General features: G+C 43.0%; 2 protein-coding genes across 5 annotated transcripts; both read left to right on the forward strand.

Moving 5' to 3' along the window:
• The first annotated feature begins 474 nt into the window (after positions 1-474).
• Positions 475-3,084, forward strand: LOC139578193 (zona pellucida sperm-binding protein 3-like). 2 transcript variants are annotated; one of them, XM_071405494.1, is made up of 8 exons: positions 475-1,129; positions 1,217-1,335; positions 1,440-1,543; positions 1,790-1,967; positions 2,149-2,266; positions 2,458-2,540; positions 2,613-2,695; positions 2,946-3,084. In XM_071405494.1, the coding sequence occupies exons 1-8, from the start codon at positions 611-613 to the stop codon at positions 3,008-3,010; spliced, it is 1,269 nt and encodes a 422-aa protein (XP_071261595.1). In that variant the 5' UTR covers positions 475-610; the 3' UTR covers positions 3,011-3,084. The 2 variants fall into 2 exon arrangements, with proteins under 2 accessions (XP_071261595.1, XP_071261596.1); XM_071405495.1 differs by having other exon boundaries at positions 2,616-2,695.
• Positions 3,085-12,763: 9,679 nt separating this feature from the next.
• LOC139578195 (zona pellucida sperm-binding protein 3-like) lies at positions 12,764-15,330 on the forward strand. Of its 3 annotated transcripts, XM_071405496.1 has the most exons (9): positions 12,764-12,797; positions 12,904-13,373; positions 13,461-13,579; positions 13,684-13,787; positions 14,034-14,211; positions 14,395-14,512; positions 14,704-14,786; positions 14,859-14,941; positions 15,192-15,330. In XM_071405496.1, exons 1-9 carry the CDS (start codon positions 12,779-12,781, stop codon positions 15,254-15,256), a joined length of 1,239 nt encoding a protein of 412 aa, XP_071261597.1. In that variant the 5' UTR covers positions 12,764-12,778; the 3' UTR covers positions 15,257-15,330. The 3 variants fall into 3 exon arrangements, with proteins under 3 accessions (XP_071261597.1, XP_071261599.1, XP_071261598.1); XM_071405498.1 differs by having other exon boundaries at positions 12,793-13,373; positions 14,862-14,941; XM_071405497.1 differs by having other exon boundaries at positions 12,794-13,373.
• The last annotated feature ends 543 nt before the right edge of the window (positions 15,331-15,873 follow it).

Raw genomic sequence — 15,873 nt, forward strand, 5'->3', positions numbered from 1 at the left:
CGAGGACGATCAGCTGTCCATTTTGAATGGAGAAAGTTTGCACTTTCTTTCGATCCCATCAGTATCGACACATTCTCTCGGCGTGTTGTTTTGGGAAACACGTGTTACATCTTCGGCCGTTGTGGGAAAGATGCATCATTAAAAAAACTCATAAGGCTAAATGCCATTACTTTCAGGAAACCGGTCCAAGGACATTATAAATCAAGAATGGACCACTCCAGTCCTCAGTGGCCAGAGTGATGTCACACTTCTTCCCCATCCCTAGCTAACACAGCTGATTAAACGAATTGTATTTTAAACTAAAGATTATGATTAGTTGATTATTGGAGTCAGGTGTGTTAGCTGGGGCTGTGTGACACCAATCAGGCCCCCCAGGACTGGAGTTGACCATCCCTATTATAAATGAAGATACTTGACAGTATTGAGATACATCCAGTTCAGATTGTAGTATATGTGCAGCCGTGTAACATGTCTGGAACATCATTAGGTAAATCAAACAAGGGGTGGAGTCACACTAAGACAAAGTGATACAAAATGGCTGTTCAGAGACACTGTAGGTATTGCAAATGTCAAAGAAATACGTACAATTGAGACTAGAAACTAGAGAATAATGGCGCTCTGTATTACATTTCTCCTACTTCTTACCTTTGGCTGTTCAGCTACAGTTCAGCAGCTTTATCGGGAAGCGGAAGCTCGGAGTCAAGCTGCACATGCCCCTGGGAGATTTGTTCCACAGTATAGGCCTGTTCAAGAACCAGCCAGATTTCAACCAAGGCCTGTGCAATGGCCCGCCAGGGTCCAGACACCGATGCAAGTTCAAAAACCTTTCCTCCAGTCAAAGCAGACCTTCAATGAGCCTTTGACCTGGAGATATCCTGAAGATCCAGTCAAAGAGGTACAATTGGCTATTGATGAGCAGAGACCGCTGCCTGTGCCTGCCAGTAGCGTTGCAGTTCAATGTGGGGAGACTGCTGCTCGTGTGGAAGTCAAGAGAGATCTGCTCGGTATCGGCCAACTCATTCACCCAGCGGATCTTACTTTGGGAGGCTGTGCTGTCACTGGGGAGGATACTTCCGCTCAAGTTCTGATCTTTGTCACTGAGCTGCACGAATGTGGCAGCACTCTGACGGTAAAGTTGAGCATTAGCGTCGTTCTGACTTTTCTAGGTTGACTACCATTGATTTTCTTACAATGCCGTTTGCTGCTCTGATTCCAGATGACTGAAGATTCACTTGTCTATGTCTTCACACTCCGTTATACACCAGCCACCCTGGGCAGCAGCCCCATTGTTCGGACTAGAGAAGTGGTGTTATGGGTTGAGTGCCACTATCAAAGGTGAGTTGACTACACCTGCAATGTTTTTTCTTTTTCTTCAGTTCAATCAACTTTGGATACACTTCCTTGGCCATTTGGTTTCACATTTAAAGACTCCTTTACAGAAATCATGATGTGAGCAGTGATTCAGTGAAGCCCACCTGGAATCCCTATGCCTCCACTAAGGTTGCAGAGGAGCTCCTCTACTTCTCCCTGAGGCTAATGACTGGTTAGTAACTGCTTGTCCTTGCCTTATTGGCATTGCTCTTGACTTAAGTGCTGTCTCTGCACTTGTTTGTAAACTATGGTGGTGCCAACTGGCAAATGTAACCGCCACTGAGTTATTGGAATGAGGTGGCTACCCCAGAGTACAAAAGGATGGCAGTTATATTTGCCATGATAAAACCACACTGCTGATAAACTAGAGCAGGGTCTGACTTGGAATGAGTATTAGACTGTTGCCTTGTCTTCGCAGACAACTGGCAGTTGAAGAGACCCAGCAAAGAGTACGTCCTTGGAGATAATATTAACTTTGAAGCTTCTGTCGTCCAGTTCTACCATGTGCCCCTCCGAGTCTTTGTGGACAACTGTGTAGCCACAGTCATCCCAAACACCAACACTGTCCCAAGATATGCCTTCATCGAGAACCGTGGGTGAGTATCCTTTGTAAGGTACTTGATCTAGTTCAAGGACTAATCGTTTGCTTTAATCTGCTAAGGAAAGCATTTCCCATTCCCTCCACCTGCCCACACTTCAGATCAACAGCCATCTTGAATGGCATCCCTCCAGAGTTTCAGCAGTGTAGGTAGCCTAATTTTGATTTGTGGCCTTCAGTTGTCTGGTCGACACCAAGCTGACAGGCTCCAGGTCCCAGTTCATACCTCGCACCATGGATGACACTCTCCAGTTCCAGATAGAAGCCTTTAGGTTTCATGCTGTGAACACTGGCTCAGTGAGTAGTTAATCCTGAGATCTTCTGCAAATTAGCTTCGGAATGTCCACATTTATAGAATTGGCAGGTTTGAGCTTCAATCATAAATTAAGTATAGTATGGCCAACATGACGTTGCTTTAAATTGGTGTCAAATCTACTAATTCATTTGTGGTACCAATGCTGAGACTTCAACACATGTCATTTCAACAGCTATACGTTACCTGCCTCCTGAAAGCCACAACTGCTTCAGCCCCTATTGATCATGAGAACAAGGCTTGTTCCTTCTCGAATGGGTAAGTCTGGGTATATATGGCAGGGTGTGCACTTTGCTTGTACGTGTACTATATGCAACACTCTCTTTTCAGTAGATGGCGCGAGGCCAGTAAGAAAGACCAGGTGTGTGGCTGTTGTGACACAGACTGTGGCATGAGAAGGGAACCGGATCCAGGTACATGTTCACTTCAGTCCAGTGTTGCTCAATCCATTCCTGGATGCCTCCCTGGGGTGCACATTTTTGTCCTACTCCAGTACCTAGGTACTTGAATCACCTAAACCTTTGGCTAAATTGGCGGTCAGTGCTTGGCTGGAACAAAAATGTGCACCCACTGAGTCACCCAGGAATTGACTGAGAAACAATGCTTTTGTGAAGTTTGATTCTTCTGAATTCTCCTTATATAGACATGGTCTTCTGCTCTTAGGTTTCCAGTGGGAGCAGGACATTTCTGTTGGTCCTCTCAACATAAAGGAAAAGCTTCTTGACTGATGGCGTAATTCTCAACTGGACTGACTTTGCTGCCCAAATGCATTCTGGATGATAAAAAAATATATATAGATTAAGGTTTTTGTCTTGTGCATTTTGTTCATTGACCAGCATGAGCTTTTGTAATGTGTAACCCAGGTCTAAAAGGAAGTTCCTCAACTCCCTGATTCTGTATCTTGAAAGTTAAGATATAACTTGATTGCTGACATAATGTTTAGGTACGAAACTCAGCAAAAAAAGAAACGTCCCTTTTTCAGTACCCTGTCTTTCAAAGATGATTCTTTAATCTGAATAACTTCACAGATCTTCATTGTCAAATTTTATTAGTCACATGCGCTGAATGCAACAGGTATATACACCTTACAGTGAAATGCTTACTTAACCGATCCACAGGTGCATGTTAATTAAGTAAGCATTTCACTGTAAGGTCAATAACCTGTTTTCGGCGCAAAATGTTAGAAAAATCTGTTGCGTGGCAACTCACTAGAAGAAAAAGAAACGCACACCTATTTAGGTGAGGTGCTGGCTAGTGGAGTAGAAAACTTAAAAATAAAGGAGAGCCGCACACTCTAGGAGCTCAGATACAAAAATATTTAATTTACCAACGTTTCGACAGGCAAGCTGTCTTCATCAGGGTACAATCACAGACAGTGCGGGATGACTCGTTTTATATAGTGTCAAGACACACAGGTGTCTGTAATCGTGGCCTAATATCATTGGTTAATTTCTCAAATAATAAAATGGCATAGAAAGAGCAGCATACAATAAATACAAATGGATAGCATACGATCATAGACTCACTTAAGACCACACAAGCCTACAAACAACCACAATGGCAAAGTCACAAAGTCACAACAACAACTTCAGATCAAAGTCCTCGTTAAGACCGAAGGGAGCAAGGGTCTTTAAGTTAAAGATCCAAGCAGCCTCTCGTTTTAACAATCAATTATCAAGGTCACCTCCCTCTCCTAGGGAGGGTGACATGTTCGATGCCAATCTAACGCAGAGACGAAATCGAGTGGCCTGCCTCCAAAAAGTGGGCTGTAACTGGGTAGGTCAAGTTTTGGCACCTAATGGTACTACGATGCTCTGAGATACGTACTTCTAATTCACGCTTTGTTTTACCCACATTTTTACCACAAGGACAAGTTATAAGATAAATAACTGCCTTAGTGGAGCACGTAATAACACCTTTGATTGGGAGCGATTTCCCTGTTTGTGGGTGTTTGAAGGATCTGCATTTATAAGTGCCATTGCATTGAGCACAGCCATTACACTTATAATTTCCATCCAGTAGGGGCGCAAATAGACGTTGTTCAGGAATATCTTGGGGGGTTAAATCAGAGTGTACCAACTGGTCTCTGAGATTTCTGCCCCGTGAAAATACGACCAAGGGGAGGTCCGAAAACACATTACCGAGACTATCATTGGATTTTACACCTGACACACCTGACTCCAATAATCAACTAATCATAATCTTTAGTTTAAAATACAATTAGTTTAATCAGCTGTGTTAGCTAGGGATGGGGAAGAAGTGTGACATCACCCTGGCCACTGAGGACTGGAGTGGCCCATTCTTGATTTATAATGTCCAATGGCATTTAGCCTTATGAGTTTTTTTAATGATGCATCTTTCCCACAACGGCCGAAGATGTAACACATGTTTCCCAAAACAACACGCCGAGAGAATGTGTCGATACTGATGGGATCGAAAGAAAGTGCAAACTTTCTCCATTCAAAATGTGTCTTAACATTTGAATTGACGGATCAATTCCTAGAGAGATATTACCACCTTATGGCTGAAAATATTGAGGCAGGTTATTCTAATGCTTACCAAATCAAAATGCATTAAATCACAAATTTGCCCCATTGCGCGCGTTCGGCTACACGTCATGAAATATATTGAGGCAAATTACAGACAGTCTACAATTAGCACAATATAATATGAAATGTATTTCAATATGACTGAAATAGGCCCACTCTTTATTTTAATGGTTGCGGTTTTCATTTGAAGAATATTTTTATGTCATGTTGGTATCAATTGCAAAGACACAGGCAACTTTATTTTGTAGTCAACTTTGTACTGAAGTTATCTGCAGTCATAGAGATAAGATAAACCATGTGATTCTATGTTTAGCGGAGATCTTCTGTGTATAAAGTGACACAGGAGGCCAAAAAAGAATGTCTGGATGCACTTAGCTGTTCTGAGGCAAGCATTCGTTTACGAGTTTTATCAAGTGCAGCTTAATAAGAATGGTTTTGGGGAACAGCTCATAGATTTAACTATGCTCCTACAAAGGTTCTAACAATGCACTTTGCCTAAAGATGCTTTTGGGATACTAGGCACAGGGATCTCCAACCCTGTTCTTGGAGCACTACTCCGATTTTTACGCGCTTCAGCACTCAGTGGTCCTGTTCTGTGAGCTTGTGTGGCCTACCACTTTACGGCTGAGCTGTTGTTACTCCTAGACATTTCCACTTCACAATAACAGCGCTTACAGTTGACCGGGGAAGCTCTAGCTTTGCAGAAATGTAAAGAACTGACTTGTTGGAAAGGTGGCATCCTATGACGGTGCCACGTTAAGTCACTGAGCTATTCAGTAAGGTCATTCTACTACCATATGTCAGAATAAAAGTCGAGAGAATGATTTATTTCAACTTTTATTTCTTTCATCACATTCTCAGTGGGTCAGAAGTTTACATACACTCAATTAGTATTTGGTAGCATTTCCTTTCAATTGTTTTACTTGGGTCAAACGTTCCGGGTAGCCTTCCACAAGCTTCCCACAATAAGTTGGGTGAATTTTGGCCCATTCCTCCTGACAGAGCTGGTGTAACTGAGTCAGGTTTGTAGGCCTCCTTGCTCGCAAGTGCTTTTTCAGTTCTGCCCACACATTTTCTATAGGATTGAGGTCAGGGCTTAGTGATGGCCACTCCAATACCTTCACTTTGTTGTCCTTAAGCCATTTTGCCACAACTTTGGAAGTATGCTTGCGGTCATTGTACATTTGGAAGACCCATTTGTGACCAAGCATTAACTTCCTGACTGATGTCTTGAGATGTTGCTTCAATATATCCACATAATTTTCCTTCCTCGTGATGCCATCTATTTTGTGAAGTGCACCAGTCCCTCCTGCAGCAAAGCACCCCCACAACATGATGCTGCCACCCCCGTGCTTCACGATTGGGATGGTGTTCTTCGGCTTGCAAGCCTCCTCCCTTTTTCCTCCAAACATAACAATGGTCATTATGGCCAAACAGTTCTATTTTTGTTTCGTCAGACCAGAGGACAATTCTCCAAAAAGTACGATCTTTGTCCCCATGTGCAGTTGCAAACTGTAATCTAGCTTTTTTATGGCGGTTTTGGAGCAGTGGCTTCTTCCTTGCTGAGCGGCCTTAGAGGTTATGTCGATATTGGACTCGTTTTACTGTGGATATAGATACTTTTGTACCTATTTCCTCCAGCATCTTCACAAGGTCCTTTGCTGTTGTTCTGGGATTGATTTGCACTTTTTGCACAAAAGTACATTCATCTCTAGAAGACAAAATGTGTCTCCTTCCTGAGCGGTATGACGGCTGCGTGTTCCCATGGTGTTTATACTTGCGTACTGTTGTTTGTACAGATGAATGTGGTACCTTCAGGCTTTTGGAAATTGCTCCCAAGGATGAACCAGGTCTACAATTTTTTTTTGAGGTCTTGGCTGCTGGTAGGCCTTGATATACATTCACAGGTACACCTCCAATTGACTCAAATGATGTCAATTAGACTATCAGAAGCTTCTAAAGCCATGACATAATTTTCTGGAATTTTCCAAGCTGTTTAAAGGCACAGTCAACTTAGTGTATGTAAACTTCTGACCCACTGGAATTGTGATACAGTGTATTATAAGTGAAATAATCTGTCTGTAAACAATTGTTGGAAAAATAACTTGTGTCATGCACAAAGTAGATGTCCTAACCCACTTGCCAAAACTATAGTTTGTTAACAAGACATTTGTGGAGTGGTTGAAAAACTAATTTTAATGACTCCAACCTAAGTGTATGTAAACTTCCGACTTCAACTGTATAGTGCATGTTTTCATCTTATCCTATTTCTTCAATGCGAAATCAGTGTGTCTTGTTTTCACGAAACTGTCCCTGTTTGCAAATAATTAAATGTGAGGCATCATTAGGAATCAAAACTTGCACTATACTTGCCCTATAGCTTAAGAAGTCATTAGATTGGCTTTTATGACACATAGGTAAGGCAATAGCCATCTACTAGACATGTATACAGTTCTTTTTATTAAACACAAGTCATCATGTAGGCCTATTCAAATAAAACATTGAATGCATGAATGCTAAATAATCCAAATGAATTTGTTAAAGGGGAAGATGGGGGCAGTTTGTGTATTTTAATTGTTTTATCAATGTTTAGGCTATTTGCTTCACTTCTAAATTTAAACAAAAAAATGTCATTGTCTCTTCAGCCAGTGAGGCTACTAGGGGTTCTGAACTGTAGCAAAGAGGAAAAGCCACGTATCTGCCCTCTCATGGGCTAGTGGTCACATCTGATCTCACCTCCTGCCTGCCGGCCATATTTGAGGAGTTGCATTTCCATTGTTAGAGCAGTCATTTGACTTGTCAATATATAAAATCATATTTGACTGTATTAACTAGGGATTCTGGTGTAGGATTACATGACACCATTGGAGGCTGGAAAGTCCTACCGAAATTGTAATTCACTCATCGGAGGGCCTGTCAAATGAACCACAATGCTGGAAATCTGTCTGCATCCACAGAAACTAATCCCATTGTTCTAGGACAAACACAGATGGTGTTATATCAAATTCAATAGAAGAAAAAAGAGAGAGAGGAAGAGAGACTGACACAGATGTACTGCCAGTCCTTAATGTTTTGGCTGTATATGTAGCCTAATATTAAACACAGATATGTGGGCAGGGGGAAACACATGCACTATAATTTACAAGGCATTATAAGCCAGTGGTCATCTATAAGAAAAAGAGGATATGATTGAAAGGCAGCGCTGCTCTCGGGTCAGCTTTCACCGTTCAAATGTTTCCTTAACATTATAATTATTTCACAGAGAGCGAGTGTATTATTCAGAGAGCGATGAACACAATGACAGACGCAACACCCCAGAGGTGCAAATTAGAGCCATCAAAAAAGTGTTTCAAAAAATTACTCAAAAGTGTAAAAAAAAACGGAACTTTGTTATCGTACACTTAACACTGTCAGGTTCTTGGTTTACCTCAAATGTTATATTGATTCATTTTGATAAAGCTTCTGTTGTAATATTTGTCTAGCACTGCAAAAGGCAAAGCCATAAGGGTTAATTAATGTAATAATGGGTTTAGTGTTGCCTAGAGATTGGTGAGTTTAACTTGCTACACCCAGTGCTCTGTTATGAAAGGTTAAACAAATCTAATTTGAAAGCTTTTGCATTGAAATAATTAAACATACCGAACAAAAGCTGGATATAATTATTTTATGACCTAAGTCCTTCACAGTATGTCCTGAAACTCAAAAGTATTGCATTTTTATTTTTTCCAAATTCTCACCATGTCTTGCAGTTGAACATTTGCATAATTTAACTTGTTTGTTTCAGTTTTTTTACAGCTGGAGAACTCCAGAAGAATGGAAGTCTGCAAATCCGTTGGACCCTTTCCACTTCTATTATGGTGGATCTGTTATGGATTTTTATGAATGTGTGGAGGAATAAGAGGTGTTTCATGGAGTTGTGTGAAATGCATCAAACACGATTTGAAACGGAATTGGCATATCTGGACCCTCTCTTTCTAAAATTATCCGCTGCCATTGTTGCAACCCCTATTACCAGTCTGTTCAACCTCTCTTTCGTATCGTCCGAGATGCCTAAAGATTGGAAGGCTGCCTCGGTCATCCCCCTCTTCAAAGGGGGTGACACTCTAGACCCAAACTGTTATAGACCTATATCCATCCTGCCCTGCCTTTCTAAAGTCTTCGAAAGCCAAGTTAATAAACAGATCACTGACCATTTCGAATCCCACCGTACCTTCTCCGCTGTGCAATCCGGTTTCCGAGCTGGTCATGGGTGCACCTCAGCCACGCTCAAGGTACTAAACGATATCATAACCGCCATCGGTTAGAGACATTACTGTGCAGCCGTATTCATCGACCTGGCCACGGCCTTCGCCCGTGTCAATCACCACATTCTTATTGGCAGACTCAACAGCCTTGGTTTCTCAAATGATTGCCTCGCCTGGTTCACCAACTACTTCTCTGATAAAGTTCAGTGTGTCAAATCGGAGGGCCTGTTGTCCGGACCTCTGGCAGTCTCTATGGGGATGCCACAGGGTTATATTCTTGGGCTTACACTTTTCTCTGTATACATCAATGATGTCGCTCTTGCTGCTGGTGATTCTCTGATCCACCTCTACGCAGACGACACCATTCTGTATACTTCTGGCCCTTCTTTGGACACTGTGTTAACTAAGCTCCAAACGAGCTTCAATGACATACAACTCTCCTTCCGTGGCCTCCCGTGGCCGCCTCCAACTGCTCTTAAATACAAGTAAAACTAAATGCATGCTCTTCAACCAATCACTGCCCGCACCTGCCCGCCCGTCCAGCATCACTACTCTGGACGGCTCCGAATTAGAATATGTTGATAACTACAAATACCTAGGTGTCTGGTTAGACTGTAAACTCTCCTTCCAGACTCACATTAAGTATCTCCAATCCAAAATTAAATCTAGAATTGGCTTCCTATTTCGCAACAAAGCATCCTTCACTCATGCTGCCAAACATACCCTCGTAAAACTGACCATCCTACCGATCCTCGACTTCGGCGATGTCATTTATAAAATAGCCTCCAACACTCTACTCAACAAATTGGATGCAGTCTATCACAGTGCCATCCGTGTTGTTACCAAAGTTCCATATACTACCCACCACTGCGACCTGTACGCTCTCGTTGGCTGGCCCTCGCTTCATACTCGTCGCCAAACCCACTGGCTCCAGGTCATCTACAAGTCTCTGCTAGGTAAAGCCCCGCCTTATCTCAGCTCTTTGGTCACCATAGCAGCACCCACTCGTAGCACGCGCTCCAGCAGGTATAATATACTGGTCACCCCCAAAGCCAATTCCTCCTTTGGCCGCCTTTCCTTCCAGTTCTCTGCTGCCAATGACTGGAACGAACTGCTAAAATCACTGAAGCTGGAGACTCATATCTCCCTCACTAGCTTTAAGCACCAAATCACTGCACCTGTACATAGCCCATCCAACTACCTCATCCCCATACTGTATTTATTTATCTTGCTCCTTTGCACCCCAGTATCTCTACTTGCACATTCATCTTCTGCACATCTACCATTCCAGTGTTTAATTGCTATATTGTAATTACTTTGCCACCATGGCCTTAACTCCCTTATCTTACCTCATTTGCTGTATATAGACTTTTTCAACTGTATTATTGAGTATGTTTTGTTTATTCCATGTGTAACTGTGTTGTTGTATGTGTCAAACTCCTATGCTTTATCTTGGCCAGGTCGCAGTTGCAAATGAGAACTTGTTCTCAACTAGCCTACCTGGTTAAATAAAGGTAAAATATCTATATTTTTTTAAACATTATTTCAAACACTTCCTAAAAATACCAGCAAATGAGCTTGTAACACAACGCATTCACCACTACAAAGCCTGCAAAGACCCCATTTCAGGGTTTCGTAAATCATTACATATAATCGAGACAGCTTTTACAGTATAGCTACTCTAATCAACACCGAAAGGTCATGTATTTCCTATTTGTCCCTGCCCACTCAAAAGTATTAAGTCCTTTTTAAAATCAAACCCACAGTTCCTGAACTAAAAGTGTTGACTACTTTTCCATTAGTCAGGAATACACCCTGTAACTAAACAAGACTAATGTAATGGTTTGGTAGAGACTAGTACTTTTATTACTATTGGTTGTGACAATCTAAAATATAATTTGCAGTCCATTGATTCACATTTTAATGGGCTGGATATAGTACATTGAAATAGACCACTTCCCCCCCAGGAGGTTCATGGGAAATTGTGCAAGTCACATTTTAGCTCAAAGAAAATATAAGATGGTTCCTAAGAGTGGTAGCCCCACCAGCACTGTATTTAAATTGTTTTATCAATATTTAAGTCATGAGACAAGGCAATTTCAAGCCCTGAAATGTGTACCTTCGCCTCAGTGCTGAAGTTGACTGGTTAAAAGGAACACTCCCCCCAAAAAATTCAGGTATTCATTTCATCAGTCCATTGTTGATATAAACTCAGCTAATAAACAAACGTCCTCTCACTGTCAACTGCATTTATTTCCTGTAAACTTAACGTGTACATATTTATTTGAACATAAGATTCAACAACTGAGACAAACTGAACAAGTTCCACAGACATGTGACTAACAAATGGAATAATGTGTCCCTGAACAAAGGGGGGGTCAAAATCACAAGTAACAGTATCTGGTGTGGCCACCAGCTGCATTAAGTACTGCAGTGCATCTCCTCATGGACTGCAGCAGATTTGCCCCACTCTCCCACCAAGGCACCTGCAAGTTCCCGTACATTTGTTTTGGCCCTAGCCCTCACCCGCCGATCCAACAGGTCCCAGATGTGCTGAGCTTGAGATCCAGGCTCTACACTGGCCTTGGCAGAACACTGGCATTCCTGTCTTGCAGGAAATCACACACAGTATGGCTGGTGGCATTGTCATGCTGGAAGGTCATGTCAGGATGAGCCTGCAGGAAGGGTACCACATGAGGGTGGAGGATGTCTTGCCTGTAGCGCACAGCGTTGAGATTGCATGCAATGACAAGCACAGTTCGATGACGCTGTGACACCGCCCCAGACCATGACGGACCCTCCACCTCAAATCCGCTCCAGGACCCGGTGTAATGCTCATGCCTTCGACGATAAACGCGAAGCCGACCATCACCCCTGGTGAGACAAAAACGCGACTCATCCATGAAGAGCACCTTTTTGCCATTCCTGACTGGTCCAGCGACGGTGGGTTTGTGCCCACAGGCAATGTTGTTGCCGGTGAGGACCTGCCTTACAACAGGCCTACAAGCCCTCAGTCCAGCCTCTCTCAGCCTATTGCGGACAGTCTGAGCAGTGATTGTGCGTTCCTGGTGTAACTCAGGCAGTTGTTGCGATCCTGTACCGGTCCCACAGGTATGATGTTCGGACATACCGATCCTGTGCAGATGTTGTTACACATGGTCTGCCACTGCGAGGACGATCGGCTGTCCATTTTGAATGGAGAAAGTTTGCACGTTCTTTCGATCCCATCAGTATCGACACATTCTCTCGGCGTGTTGTTTTGGGAAACACGTGTTACATCTTCGGCCGTTGTGGGAAAGATGCATCATTAAAAAAATTCATAAGGCTAAATGCCATTACTTTCAGGAAACCGGTCCAAGGACATTATAAATCAAGAATGGACCACTCCAGTCCTCAGTGGCCAGAGTGATGTCACACTTCTTCCCCATCCCTAGCTAACACAGCTGATTAAACAAATTGTATTTTAAACTAAAGATTATGATTAGTTGATTATTGGAGTCAGGTGTGTTAGCTGGGGCTGTGTGACACCAATCAGGCCCCCGAGGACTGGAGTTGACCATCCCTATTATAAATGAAGATACTTGACAGTATTGAGATACATCCAGTTCAGATTGTAGTATATGTGCAGCCGTGTAACATGTCTGGAACATCATTAGGTAAATCAAACAAGGGGTGGAGTCACACTAAGACAAAGTGATACAAAATGGCTGTTCAGAGACACTGTAGGTATTGCAAATGTCAAAGAAATACGTACAATTGAAACTAGAAACTAGAGAATAATGGCGCTCTGTATTACATTTCTCCTACTTCTTACCTTTGGCTGTTCAGCTACAGTTCAGCAGCTTTATCGGGAAGCGGAAGCTCGGAGTCAAGCTGCACATGCCCCTGGGAGATTTGTTCCACAGTATAGGACTGTTCAAGAACCAGCCAGATTTCAACCAAGGCCTGTGCAATGGCCCGCCAGGGTCCAGACACCGATGCAAGTTCAAAAACCTTTCCTCCAGTCAAAGCAGACCTTCAATGAGCCTTTGACCTGGAGATATCCTGAAGATCCAGTCAAAGAGGTGCAGTTGGCTATTGATGAGCAGAGACTGCTGCCTGTGCCTGCCAGTAGCGTTGCAGTTCAATGTGGGGAGACTGCTGCTCGTGTGGAAGTCAAGAGAGATCTGCTCGGTATCGGCCAACCCATTCACCCAGCGGATCTTACTTTGGGAGGCTGTGCTGTCACTGGGGAGGATACTTCCGCTCAAGTTCTGATCTTTGTCACTGAGCTGCACGAATGTGGCAGCACTCTGACGGTAACGTTGAGCATTAGCGTCGTTCTGACTTTTCTAGGTTGACTACCATTGATTTTCTTACAATGCCGTTTGCTGCTCTGATTCCAGATGACTGAAGATTCACTTGTCTATGTCTTCACACTCCGTTATACACCAGCCACCCTGGGCAGCAGCCCCATTGTTCGGACTAGAGAAGTGCTGTTCTGGGTTGAGTGCCACTATCAAAGGTGAGTTGACTACACCTGCAATGTTTTTTCTTTTTCTTCAGTTCAATCAACTTTGGATACACTTCCTTGGCCATTTGGTTTCACATTTAAAGACTCCTTTACAGAAATCATGATGTGAGCAGTGATTCAGTGAAGCCCACCTGGAATCCCTATGCCTCCACTAAGGTTGCAGAGGAGCTCCTCTACTTCTCCCTGAGGCTAATGACTGGTTAGTAACTGCTTGTCCTTGCCTTATTGGCATTTCTCTTGACTTAAGTGCTGTCTCTGCACTTGTTTGTAAACTATGGTGGTGCCAACTGGAAAATGTAACCGCCACTGAGTTATTGGAATGAGGTGGCTACCCCAGAGTACAAAAGGATGGCAGTTATATTTGCCATGATAAAACCACACTGCTGATAAACTAGAGCAGGGTCTGACTTGGAATGAGTATTAGACTGTTGCCTTGTCTTCGCAGACAACTGGCAGTTGAAGAGACCCAGCAAAGAGTACGTCCTTGGAGATAATATTAACTTTGAAGCTTCTGTCGTCCAGTTCTACCATGTGCCCCTCCGAGTCTTTGTGGACAACTGTGTAGCCACAGTCATCCCAAACACCAACACTGTCCCAAGATATGCCTTCATCGAGAACCGTGGGTGAGTATCCTTTGTAAGGTACTTGATCTAGTTCAAGGACTAATCGTTTGCTTTAATCTGCTAAGGAAAGCATTTCCCATTCCCTCCACCTGCCCACACTTCAGATCAACAGCCATCTTGAATGGCATCCCTCCAGAGTTTCAGCAGTGTAGGTAGCCTAATTTTGATTGTTGTGGCCTTCAGTTGTCTGGTCGACACCAAGCTGACAGGCTCCAGGTCCCAGTTCATACCTCGCACCATGGATGACACTCTCCAGTTCCAGATAGAAGCCTTTAGGTTTCATGCTGTGAACACTGGCTCAGTGAGTAGTTAATCCTGAGATCTTCTGCAAATTAGCTTCGGAATGTCCACATTTATAGAATTGGCAGGTTTGAGCTTCAATCATAAATTAAGTATAGTATGGCCAACATGACGTTGCTTTAAATTGGTGTCAAATCTACTAATTCATTTGTGGTACCAATGCTGAGACTTCAACACATGTCATTTCAACAGCTATACGTTACCTGCCTCCTGAAAGCCACAACTGCTTCAGCCCCTATTGATCATGAGAACAAGGCTTGTTCCTTCTCGAATGGGTAAGTCTGGGTATATATGGCAGGGTGTGCACTTTGCTTGTACGTGTACTATATGCAACACTCTCTTTTCAGTAGATGGCGCGAGGCCAGTAAGAAAGACCAGGTGTGTGGCTGTTGTGACACAGACTGTGGCATGAGAAGGGAACCGGATCCAGGTACATGTTCACTTCAGTCCAGTGTTGCTCAATCCATTCCTGGATGCCTCCCTGGGGTGCACATTTTTGTCCTACTCCAGTACCTAGGTACTTGAATCACCTAAACCTTTGGCTAAATTGGCGGTCAGTGCTTGGCTGGAACAAAAATGTGCACCCACTGAGTCACCCAGGAATTGACTGAGAAACAATGCTTTTGTGAAGTTTGATTCTTCTGAATTCTCCTTATATAGACATGGTCTTCTGCTCTTAGGTTTCCAGTGGGAGCAGGACATTTCTGTTGGTCCTCTCAACATAAAGGAAAAGCTTCTTGACTGATGGCGTAATTCTCAACTGGACTGACTTTGCTGCCCAAATGCATTCTGGATGATAAAAAAATATATTGAGATTAAGGTTTTTGTCTTGTGCATTTTGTTCATTGACCAGCATGAGCTTTTGTAATGTGTAACCCAGGTCTAAAAGGAAGTTCCTCAACTCCCTGATTCTGTATCTTGAAAGTTAAGATATAACTTGATTGCTGACATAATGTTTAGGTACGAAACTCAGCAAAAAAAGAAACGTCCCTTTTTCAGTACCCTGTCTTTCAAAGATGATTCTTAAATCTGAATAACTTCACAGATCTTCATTGTCAAATTTTATTAGTCACATCAAATCAAATGTATTTATATAGCCCTTCGTACATCCGAAAGGCTATATAGCCTAAAACCCTCAGCCTAAAACCCCAAACAGCAAGCAATGCAGCTGTAGAAGCACGGTGGCTAGGATAAACTCCCTAGAAAGGCCGAAACCTAGAGAGGAACCAGGCTGAGGGGTGGCCAGTCCTCTTCTGGCTGTGCCGGATGGAGATTATAACAGAACATGGCCAAGATGTTGAAATGTTCATAAATGACCAGCATGGTCAAATAAACACAGTTGTCGAGAGTGCAGCAAGTCAG

The sequence above is a fragment of the Salvelinus alpinus genome, chromosome 6, assembly GCF_045679555.1.
Source record: "Salvelinus alpinus chromosome 6, SLU_Salpinus.1, whole genome shotgun sequence".
Taxonomy (NCBI): Eukaryota; Metazoa; Chordata; class Actinopteri; order Salmoniformes; family Salmonidae; genus Salvelinus; species Salvelinus alpinus.